Source organism: Pseudomyrmex gracilis, unplaced genomic scaffold, assembly GCF_002006095.1.
Source record: "Pseudomyrmex gracilis isolate BER0280 unplaced genomic scaffold, ASM200609v1 scaffold_474, whole genome shotgun sequence".
Classification (NCBI taxonomy): Eukaryota; Metazoa; Arthropoda; class Insecta; order Hymenoptera; family Formicidae; genus Pseudomyrmex; species Pseudomyrmex gracilis.
In genome coordinates this window covers 10,819-23,060 of record NW_018021058.1, presented here as the reverse complement: position 1 = coordinate 23,060, position 12,242 = coordinate 10,819, and the positions used below count along the sequence as shown (strand labels likewise).

General features: G+C 36.3%; 2 protein-coding genes across 3 annotated transcripts; one reads left to right on the top strand and one right to left on the bottom strand.

Moving 5' to 3' along the window:
• Positions 1–44: 44 nt before the first annotated feature.
• On the top strand, positions 45–4,152 carry LOC109860834 (RUN domain-containing protein 1). The gene is made up of 9 exons (XM_020440204.1): positions 45–539; positions 783–876; positions 958–1,113; positions 1,243–1,423; positions 1,534–1,628; positions 1,764–2,582; positions 2,718–2,815; positions 2,916–3,010; positions 3,071–4,152. Exons 1-9 carry the CDS (start codon positions 370–372, stop codon positions 3,175–3,177), a joined length of 1,815 nt encoding a protein of 604 aa, XP_020295793.1. The 5' UTR covers positions 45–369; the 3' UTR covers positions 3,178–4,152.
• A 3,881-nt stretch (positions 4,153–8,033) lies between these two features.
• On the bottom strand, positions 8,034–12,001 carry LOC109860833 (tyrosine-protein kinase transmembrane receptor Ror2). Of its 2 annotated transcripts, XR_002250886.1 has the most exons (8): positions 11,448–12,001; positions 11,155–11,345; positions 10,778–11,039; positions 10,466–10,708; positions 10,195–10,388; positions 9,469–10,120; positions 8,913–9,360; positions 8,034–8,755 (listed from the first exon to the last, which is right to left on the bottom strand). XR_002250886.1 is itself a non-coding variant. In XM_020440203.1 (7 exons), the coding sequence occupies exons 1-7, from the start codon at positions 11,509–11,511 to the stop codon at positions 8,996–8,998; spliced, it is 1,971 nt and encodes a 656-aa protein (XP_020295792.1). In that variant the 5' UTR covers positions 11,512–12,001; the 3' UTR covers positions 8,034–8,995. The 2 variants fall into 2 exon arrangements, 1 of the variants encoding a protein (XP_020295792.1); XM_020440203.1 differs by having other exon boundaries at positions 8,034–9,360.
• Positions 12,002–12,242: the final 241 nt, after the last annotated feature.

Below are 12,242 nucleotides of genomic sequence, written 5' to 3'. Positions count from 1 at the left end.
AGGTTTGTTTTTTTCCTGAACTGGCTGCACTAGTTCACAGTCTATCTTTTTCTTTCTAAATGTGGATAAAAAAAGATAGACTGTGAACTACTAGTGCGGCGAGTTCAGGGAGAAAAACAAACCTCTAATTTCTGGCACGGACATTACGGGACGTTCTGCTCTGTAGTCAACACTTCTCGATTTCAGTCTAGCGTAGTGTGGTACGATGGAATTTTGGCGTATGGGCTGCCTTTTATAGCCCGCGAGTCACAACTGTACCGTGTACGATGGAAGTTTATGTGGGAGGTTGACAACGACTTCGAAGTGACAGAAGTCGATACGTACGACGCTGCGAACTGACAAATAAGCGCGAAGAGGATAACGACGACGATGGACGCCGAGGAGCAAGATCGGATGAACTGCGAGATCGACGAGATCGAGAACTCGGACGAAAGCAGCGAAAGCAGACCGTCTGGAGAACGTTGGGCGCCCGTTGGCGCGAACGACGGCGACAATGAGTTCACAGACGAATATAAATTCAACGACGCCTACGTAGACAAGTGCGTCCGCAATTTCTTCTCCGTTTGAAATGTCATTTTGATTGAAGAAAGACGGAATAATTCTCGAACTGAATATGTATATATAAATTTGCTCAGAGACGCAGAAATTTAATGTAGAAAATTTGTCCACCTGTTGTCGCATATGTATCTTGCGTTTGCGAAGCATTTAAAAATACATTTGCTCTCTTTTTTTGTGTAAAAATGTGTAACTGAATATAAATGCCATTAATTTCATTAATGCAGTCTCACTTACGATATGGAAAGAGTCAAGATATTAGAGGAAGAACAAGATGTGCTCAGCTCCTCTCTGATGGCATTAACCAGTCATTTTGCTCAGGTATTAAATTTAGGTTCTTTATGCATGTCTCATACACACAGTGATTTATTTCTATATAGAAATCAATGGAATTGTATTCAGGTTCAATTACGTTTACGACAAATTGTCAACGCACCTGCCAACGAAAAGGAGACACTGCTCAAAGAATTAGAGGAATTTGCATTTAGAGGAATACCAAATTTATTGTTAGACATAAGACCTAGCACACCAATAACTTCTGCAATTCATGAGAAAATGGTAAACAAATATATAAATTTGAGCTTTTTTATTTTATTGCACATCAGGCTTATATATCATAATTTTTTCTAATATTCCTTTTGCATAAAATTTATTTGTAAATGTGTAATATAGTTTTGTAATATGTAGGTGACTGGTGTAATTACTGATGCAGAAGTTGAGTCCAAAATGGCACTGCAAAGAATAAAACAAAAGGAATTGATCAGTCAATTGAAAACTCAATTGGAAGATCTGGAGAAGTACGCGTACGAAACTGGTGACGCTGACTTGCCACAAAGCGTTATTTTAGAAAGACAAAACATCATAATCAGTAAGTTCTGAAATATTATTGAGATTGTATTTAAAAAAACTACAATAAAACTTTTGCATTCGGAAAAGAGAAATCAGAAGATGAAATAAAAATTACAATTTTTTTCACAGATCATTTGAAAGAGAAGTTGAACTTTAACGTCGACGATTTGTGCAAGTTGCCAGCGGACGATCTTAGATGGCAAGTCGATTACGCTATCAGTCAAGTAAGTCAATTTGTATTATAAAGCACTACAGTGACTGTAGATAGAATTCTTATAAATGAGAAATAATATGCTTTAAATTAATTGATGTAACTATACGTAACAGATATACTGATATATATATTTATTACTTGACAGATTGTCAGTCCCTTGAAGATGAAGGAGCAACTGGTCTGCCAGCTGAAAACGCAGATCGCCGATTTGGAACGCTTCATTAATTACCTCCAAGGTGAGGTGAGCACAGAGACTCTAGCATGCACGTGCGCCTGTCCGATTCACGCGAGTGGTTCCGGCACCTCTTCAGCCTCTTTCGGCTCGAGACGGCGTTTCGAGCAGAGGAAGCGCATCGAGCAGGACACGAGTGACAATACTCGCACGCTGAACACTGTACGAAAAGTGGTCGCGCTTTTGCACATGTTTCTGATGTCGCAATTGGGTTGTGGCAGTGAACGCGTGCGTCGCAATTTTGGCAGCAACAGCAGCAAGAAGAATTCGTTGCACAACTGGCGCGATCTGCGTACCAGGCTAGACATCGCGGTGGAGCATGTGCTCGAGATGCTCGCGGAAACCTCACGGCAGCAGCAGCAACGTCACGACGACGACGATGAGAATGACGACATGGACGAGAATGACTACATGTCCGATTCGGACGCGGCGTCACACGCGAACACGAAGCTCACGTCCGCCGTCAGAAAGCATCTCGCTGTGTCGATCCGAGATTTAATGCAGCACGGTCTGACCGCGGACGTAACGCGCTCCGCGTCCAGCGTGGTACCGTTTATCGGCTGCTTTCCACAGCGCAACATCACGTCGGCGAATTTCATGCATGTCTGGGAACTGATACTGAAATACTACGAGATCAAGAACGGCCGCCGTTACAACACCAGTCCCGCGCAGAAACTGTCGCAGAGCTTTAACCTCGATCTCGCAGCCGGGAGAATAGCTTCCTCGAAGCAGGTACGCGGATTCTCATTCGAAAGATACAGAATGTTTACTTAGTATGATCTGATGTTTTTTATTTTTGTTGTACACGAAAATATACAAAAATTAAAATTTTTAAATTTAATGTTTCTTTGTTTTGTTTTTGTTTAGAGCTTATTGATAACTATAGGCGACATCATTGCCTCCCACAGTCCATACAAACGAAGTTACGATTCGCATTTCAAGGCGTTTGTATGCGCGGCTTTGAAGTGAGTAATTTATCATAGTGTAAATATATGAACAACAATTGCGCAGAAGTTTTCTCAAAATTAATTGTTTGTTGGTTAATTCACAAAATTCATCTTTTAGCGCAAACAAACTTGTGATATGGCTGAAACTAATTTTACAATGTCAATATCTTCTGGAAAATTATTATCTCTCATGGAGCTACGTTGTAAAAACAGGTACGTCAAAATGTGCACAGTTACAAAATATATTTGATTTTAATTTGATAAAATTTCCAGGTTTTCAAGATGCATTTCATACCTTGGACCGCCTGACTAGTTACAAGTTTGATCTGCCAGTGGATTTGGCTGTTCGACAATTTCAAAACATAAAGGATGCATTTTGATCACACAGTCATATTGTTATCGTTATTGTTACGTTAGGGGAAATATAGAACACACACACACACACACATATATATACATGTATAAAAAGATACTTTCAGTATTTACTGTGACATAAGCTATAATAAGGTAAGACGAATCAATGAGACTTAGAACGCTTAAGTAATTTTCTTGACTGTTTGACTATGAAGAAATATGTAAAATATATTTTAGATATTCTTCGGTTGACTTTTCATGTTGTTTCTTTTTTTATCAGTGTCGTCTTAATTATTTATAATAACGATATATATGTATTTATAGAAAAAACTTTGAACATTGAGATAATGTTAGTGAAATCCAACTCTGTTTTTGTATTCTGTGTATTTTTTTCTAGTCTCAACTTAAGAAAAATATTCAAGAGTTCTGTTTTTAACGATTGTATGCAAAATATTATTATATATAGAAACGTTCCTTTTCTTAGTCTTTAAGTATAACCAAAAATATATCAAATGTACATATATAGCAAGATAAATTGCAATATAGGTAATAGACAATATCTCAAATCATAACGATGATTTATAATATAAATTAGTTGTAAAAATATGCAAAATATGCACTCGTTTTTTTTTTTAAATAAGAGATATACATTTATCTGCGAGTTTTAAAGGGATCTCTCTTGGTTGAAATCTTTGAGCGATATTGGTTTTTCTCCCAAATATTCAACGTAGCATCAAAACTGAATTAAAGCTAGTCAAAAAAAAAAACTTGCTATTTCACATATGTTCAGTATTAGCGTATTTTAAGCGAAACATTCCAAAGAAAGACATACCAAAGACTTATAATATCACTATTATTACACCTGAAGGCTTGTTACACTATACTGTTTATATTGCAAATTATTATATATATAGACGTAGCACACGAAAATAATGCGTATAACACATATAAACACAATTTATATTTATATAATATGTATATGTTTTTTGTAAGATAAAAATAGCGGAATTATTTTAAATTAGTTTTCTGTAGATATACAAAAACAAAGCGTACAATTACAAAAAATATATTAATGCTGCAATGTAAATATATAATTGTAAAATAATTGTTCCTGATCAATCTTCTCGACAGAGAAGATATCTTAATGTTTTTTTTTTAATTATGAAAATAAAAATTCTTTTTATTTTCCCTAATAAGCGGGCAATGTCTGGAAAACGTTAACACGACGGAGAAAACAGTATAAAAAATAATATGAAATCGGTTGTTTATTTCTTTTGGAGGTTTTACATCGGTATAGTTTCCATACAAATTTTCCTTGCCGCGTTTGTGGTACGGTTAGATCGTATTATTGGCCTCACCTTGACACACAATTAGGATTTACAACAAAAAGAACTATCAAATGGTACGTTACTAAGTATATATATATATATACAGGGTGTCCCAAAAGGGGGGAATAATTATATTAGGGTATACTATAATTTTATATTATACCCTATTATAAAATAATGCAATAAAAAATTGGGAGTTCCATTTAAAAAAATCGATATGATCTTGACCTGACCTTGGCGGCGCCATCCAAGATCGCACTGATACAACTAGTAAATAGATCCTTTTATCTGAAACACTTTTTCGTAAAATGCCTCGTTTTCGAGATTTTTTGATACCGGTATTTTTTATATACCCTGTATATATATATATGTATATTAATCGATAGAAATAGTACAAACTATTATCAGCGGTACAAACACGTGAGACAACATTGTGAATTATTTACAGAACTGTCACATCGATTATTCGCTGGAAGAGTATCGTTAAAAAATTTATATCAATATCAACGACGTCTTGATGTGTAAGAGAACATAAATATCTATATATCAAGTGTAGTAGAAAGTTCTTAGCTTTTTTGACCAAATTCAATCTTTATCTGAAAAAACAAAACAAACAAAAAGAACTTAATCATTGAAATATTCCCCGTTATTATCAATGACCTGTCATTTTTCGGAGAGCCTGCGAATATACAGGGTGTCACATAATTGCTGTCTCACCGCTCGTAGGCAAGAAGGGGTTATTCTAAGACGAAAAGTCCTATCCCACTTTGGAAAATTCGCAATAATTTGGAATACAATAGCGCGAATAGCGCGCTATCCGAACGCAGCCTATGTGCTGTCTATGTATGCACATGTTATTCTATTAGTTCCTCCTATTCCGTCGCTACGGCGCGACAGACTGGGCTGTCCTTACGCTGGGTGCATGCTGATTAGCGGATCTTAATTAATTAATATTTCGTTAATTATTGCGAATCTTCCAAAGTGGTATAGGACTTTTCGTCTTAGAATAACCCCTTTTATCTGCCTACAAGCGGTAAGACGGCAATTACGGGACACTCTGTATATATAATCCCAGTCAAATAATAAAAGCCGGTTTCGAAGCGATAAAATCATCGATGCTTTTTTAGACTTCTGTTTTGAAGTATCAGATATCAGAAAAATCTATAGATTTTCAGTTACTGCCAGTAATAACCAAATAACAGTTTCAGTCAAGTGATGCTGCATCGCCCGGAAATTCCGGAATAAGTGATAATCGGAAGGAACTATATTTTGTGAATACGCTGAGTGAGCCTGAAGCAAAAATGATCTGTTTCGTCGTTTCAGTAGCATGTGACCACACGTTGTCATGCAGAAGAATGACTTTGTGACTTTCTTGTTTAGTAAACGGCCTCTTTTCTTCCAATGCGTCGCTCAAATTGATAAGTTGCGATCTGTTGTGACTGTGTTTCATCCAATTTTAGCAACTTATAATACAACACACTTTTCAGATACACAGCAAAATCGTTTTGGTGAATTTTGAGCTTTACAGTAAATGAAATTTATATTAATTTTTACACGTTGTATAATAGATAATATTATCACTAGATGTGCAGTATAAATTATTTCGGCGGCTTCGTCGTTATTTTTTAGATGAAATGCCAGATGGATATTGAATATGATTTTTTTATTTTAGCTATCATACAAGGTGGAAAAAAGTACCTGAATATCTCAGAAAATATAAGTTTTACAGAAAAGTGTTTCAAATAAAAGTAGTATGGTTTAAAAAGATCTATTTACTGATTATTGTGACCTTGGATTGCCGCCGCCAAGATCAGATTACATCGATTTTTTTAAATAGAACTCCCTATTTTTTATTGCAGATTCTTATAGCCTAACTCAAGAGCTTTCTAAAACACTATAATAAAGTTATTTTATTTTCATTAAGTACTTTTTGACTTATAAGGGTTGAATATTAGAGTACCGCCGATACTTTTTCTACAAAAATTATTTCGATCGAATTTTGTGAGTTCATGATGCTGAGAATTGACAAAGAACCTTATTTCTTATTCAAGATAGTTTTGTTTTCGATAAAGCAACATTCGAAATGAATGATAACGCCAATAGATAATGCTAATATACCGGCAATACTCTAATATTCAACCCTCATAAGTCAAAAAGTACTTAATGAAAATAAAATAACTTTATTATAGTGTTTTTGGAAGCTCTTGAGTTAGGCTATAAGAATCCGCAATAAAAAATAGGGAGTTCTATTTTAAAAAATCGATGTCATCTGATCTTGGCGACGGCAATCCAAGGTCACAGCAATCAGTAAATAGATCTTTTTAAACTATACTACTTTTGTTTGAAACACTTTTTTGTAAAACTTATATTTTTTGAGATATTCAGGTGTTCCGGTACTTTTTTCCACCCTGTATATGAATAATACTGACTTTTGAGATTGTGTCGCAGATGTTCCGTCATATCACGTAACGTTTTATAATCATTAATTTAAGTCCTACACGCCATTATAGTGATTTTCCAGTAGGTGATCTTTTAGAACGATCTTTTCGCCACTGGTTTTCTTTTTTTATCTCGCATTAGAAACCGTATACAACGTTGTTACAATGGAAATGTTTTTACATTTTTTAAATATCGTTAATTTACATTTCGCGGCTGTTCGTACAACAGTACAGCTGTACAGCTCCACAGCTAGTTCAAGCCGTAGCAAAAAGGTTAATGTCAAAAACCTCAAAATCATAAAAAGACGGAAAAATATTTCGATTTGAAATGTTGCTTTGGTCAATGTAAAAACTAAGCTAAAAACTTTTTACCACATCTAATGAAATAGCGGTACAGTGGAGATTTTTTTGGTCGCATATAATGATACACATATACGTATCGCTCCGATAAGATAATTAGGTCCGTGATTAAGAGATCGCATTGTTTTTTTTTTTTAATGGAAGAGCTTTGATTAGAACACTTGTTTCCACACACACACACGCAATCTACTTTATATAAATCCATGTCTAAAAATAAAAATATATTTTTATTTTTAATAAAATGGATTTATACGTGTATATATATATATATATGTATGAGAAAGGCATTTTTTAAAAATAAATTTTTCAAACTCTGTGTTCTGTGTCTAAGCGTGGCGAAAATATTTTTCCTTCTAAACAGAGGTGTGCCAGTATTCTCTCTTCTCTAACAGTTGATCGGAATAGATACGTACACGTGGAAACGTGTTTGAAATTCATTAAAACAAATTGAGCGAGTCACATATAGCTTACAAGTAATCTATGTAATTGTATTAGATGTCGAATATAAAATTTATATAAAAAACCAGAGATTATTACACATGACACTTATTGTTAGTAACATACAACTAGTGCGCGGAAAAATCTCCGTAATATATTTACTGCTAACGATATAAACATTTACTGGAATGCGGCAGTGATATAAGAAAGCTTCTGGTTTCAGTCTCTCTGTACGTTTTGCTAAACTATAATTAACAATATAAACACTAAGCGGATTGCAAACTATAAATTAAAAAAAACCAAATACATAGACAAAAATGCAGTCTTAAACACGGAAGTGTTTTTTTCTCCCGTATATATTTTAATATAGTAAAATATAATACGTTGAATTTTTTTACATACGATAATAAAAATTTCTTCGCGTGCGTGACAAGTCGTCGAATGCGTATTAAAAATTATGCAACTTTATGTGAGGAAAATGCGCTTTTTGTGTTTCCTCTCGATTTACAATTGCGATGTATAGTCTCGTATTTCGGGTTTGCTAAGTAGTAGTTCTTCATAAGTCTTCTCTCATTAATATCGTCATATAAGCACATTAAATATAAATTTTACCTATTTGTGTTCTTCTTTCTTTTCTTTTTATTCGATATATAGCGAACTCTATAACAACCTAACACACGTCTAACAATCAAGAAGCCTCTAAATACAACGTCGCTTACACGCGGCGTTTTTATAGACACGTCATCGCTTTTTTAGTGTTTGTACAGGCTCGACAATGCTGTGTAAAAGCGTAAGTAATCAACATGGAAGAAACTTCGAACTGATACGATAAAAGTGCAAGAAGCATTAATACGTCCCTCCACAAAAAGAAGGACAAATATTTTTATTTCAGAAGATGAAAAGTGAGTTAACACACAGAGTAATTTTCATTTATATTCGATTTCTTGTGGAAAAAAATTACCGCACATCAACGCAACGAGTCTTCTCTGTCTTCACTCTGCACATTGGTCCTTTTTTCGCATTGGTCAACGAAATTACAACTGATATCAAAATATCAAACAAATCTAATAAGATGTTAAAGGAATAATTGGAGTACTAAGTGCCTATCTTTTGGCAACAAGAGTAGTATGAGAAAAAAAATAGAGCTAACTAAAATCCTGTCAATCATTTTGCGTTTCATGACATACGGTCACTCACCTGGAATCGTCGATCAAAGTAAGATATGTAAGCGTATAAACTAATGTCGCTTAATTCCTAATTGATCGATCAAGTGTTGCGTTTCACACACGAATACGCAATGGGATGCTGTCGGTTTTGCATTCTGCCTCCAGCTCCTGTCTGATGCCGTCGAGAGTCTGATAGATTGTGCGAAAAGTCGGCCGATCAGACGGCCGTCTATTCCAGCAGAGCTTCATTAGATCGTAGATCGACTGCGGCGTGTTGTCTGGACAGCGCAACATGTTGCCTTCCTTGATGTACTTCACGACCTCCTCGTGGGTCATTCCGTAGTATGGTTGCAACGCGAAGCTGAAAATCTCCCACAAACACACTGCAAATGCCCACACGTCCGACTCGACCGTGTACTTGTTGTACAATATGCTTTCCAGCGGCATCCATCTTACTGGTATTGCATCCTGCTCGTCTCCTAATAAAACAATATTAAGATATTATTAAATGTCATCTTTCTGTTAATTTGTTTCTGTTATAAAATGTTAAAAGTAGCACTTAAAAAGAAAGAAAAAAAAAAGAAAACCTTTATAATAATCTTGCAGGTAGATCTTCTGCGACAATCCGAAGTCGGCGATCTTGACAATCATCTGATCGTTTATCAGACAGTTGCGCGTTGCTAGATCACGGTGAACGAATTTCCGGTCGGACAGATAAACCATACCGGAGGCTACCTGCAGCGCGATGTTGATCAGATCCATGTGCGTGAGCCGCGCTAATTCACCGGTCGTTGCGCTACTATCATTCGTATTGAACGACACGCGGATGACATAATTGCTCGGCGAGCACGAGCGCAAAAATTCGTTCAAGTCGCCGCGACCCATGTACTCAAACAGCAGACACATCGGTCGTCCCAGAGCGCACACGCCGAGCAGCTTCACAATATTCGGATGATCAAACTCGGCGAGCAAACAGGCCTCGCGTTCGAAATCGCGTAGGAGATCGTCTGAGGCCTCCTCCTTCAGCATTTTCACAGCGACGTTCGTGAACTCCTCGCCGGAAACGAGTCCTGGCGCTTTTGCCTGAAATACGCGACCAAACGCGCCCTGTCCGAGATCCCGCACATAAATGATGTTATTCCGCGGAAACTCCAGCTTTTCCAGTTTCGGATTTAGTTGAGCGCTCGTCTTGTGATACGCTTCGTTGTTCGGTAATTTGTCCAAATCGATATTCACAGCCTGAGAAGGATATATTTAAGATGCAATTATTTTTTTACTTCAAACTTCATAATTAAGTAAAAAAAAAAACTTACTTGAGTATCTGTCGGATTGTAGCCTCGATGACGCTTGTGCAATTTTTGACTTAAATAAACGGATAGCAATCCACCGGCCAAAATTACAAGACTTAATGTCGATAGAACGAGCACGATTGTATGATTCAAAGTATCTAATATTATATTATAGTTTTTCTTTCTTCCATCGTTTTCCATTTTAGTTGTAACATTGTCTAAAAGAATATTATTCATTATTGAAACAAAAATAAAAATTACAATAAAAAGTTCTTAATAATTCAGCTGTGCTTACCACATTCGGGAATATCGCAATGCTGCCAGCGTATTAAAGGATCGGTCGTGAAGCACCACGGCATCGGTTCGTCACCGCCTGCATTTCGACAGTAATTCTCGCCGTAGCGAATTTGCGGAAAAACATCGGGCGGCTTATCGTGATTATGCGGAATTTGCGCACTCCACGACTGGCAATCTAGGCCGTACTTGGTCTTGTTAATTTTTCCCATATAAAATCTGCCGTTGTTTCTGATACAATCATCTGCAAAAATCGATTCATAATGGTTGGTCATTTAATTTATTGTTTATTGTAAAAAATCCAGTAACTTACAGGTAACAGTTTCTTCGTCCATGTCGGTCAGATGGACATGTGAGCATGTGGGTACTTCCTTATTAACTTTAGGAAGACTCTCGCATTCCGGCAACGAGAAATGTCCACGAGAGCGGAAGTAAACATCTCTTTGCTTGTTGTCCTCAATCATTGCCCAGTCATTGAAGCAGAATTGCTGACGCACCGCCATACAATCTTCGTAACACAAAGGCAAGCCTACTGACTCATGACACAGTGGAAATGCATACATGCACAACATTTTCTGTAACACATCAAGATCTATTAATTACCTGATTTTTCGTTGAAACAAGAATCTGATCAGAATTTTATAAAATTATCAAGAGATACTTTATTATGCAAATAGTAAAATAATATACCTCTGCTGCAGATCGACATGGTTCCATTAAAGTCTCTATCAAGTCTTTCCAGAGATCTGTTGTGATCTTCTCATTGAGCCAACCACCAGGATTGTCATTGGAATCATTGAACCATACTTTGCCGATACCATTGAGATATTTCTGACAAATCTTGCCACTGTACGGAGCACAGTAACCTTGTACTTCTGGCCCTGACAGAGCCAAATACAAACCATATATATATGTATATTTCAGTGCACTAGTTACATTAAAAAATCATTTATAACATGTTACGAGTAATAGAAAATACATACTTGCTAGAATGGCACTGAAGCACAGACAAGTTGCTAGTGAATAAACGATGGCCCAAAACACCATTATTTATATAGTAATCTATATATACAGACATGTATATACAAATGTGTGTACAGATTAGTGTATACGTATGTTGTGATGCGAGTCCGGTAAGCTCACATTTTCGATAAAAAATCGAGATAACTCCGAAAATAACCGCGCGAACATCTTGTTTCAGGATTTATAAAATTGTTACGTAAAAGCGTATTTTTTGTAGATCGTATTCTTCGAGAAACGACGTGTGACGTTCCATACCGAGCGTATAAAAATCGCTACGGCGTAATTTCTGCTCGATAATATTGTTACAGTAATTTTATTTGATAAATATCAATAAAGACATATATCACAAAGCATATACTTTATTTAACGTGCCTTCTTCAACCTCCGATTACACAGGTTAGGTAAACTGTCAAAGTATTTTGTACAGGTTATTACAGTGTCCTACGAATCAAAAAACAAATTTCGTCGGTCAGCCGGTTGATGTCGTAATACTCGTAATGGCCTCTAACCGTGGAAGCGTTCCGATATTCACTGGTCTAGTTTCCACCAAACCCCTCAATTCGGTTCCACTCTGGTACAGGGCTGTGTTCAGTTAAGCAAGATGGAACGAACTAATGCAGGAAATACAGGAATTGGAACTAAAGAGCCGTCTACAATGGAGAGTCGTAGGCCGTAACAGTAAGAAATTGACCAATCACAATCGATTATTCTTCTGTACTTTGTCTGTGATTGGTCAATTTCTTACTGTTACGGCC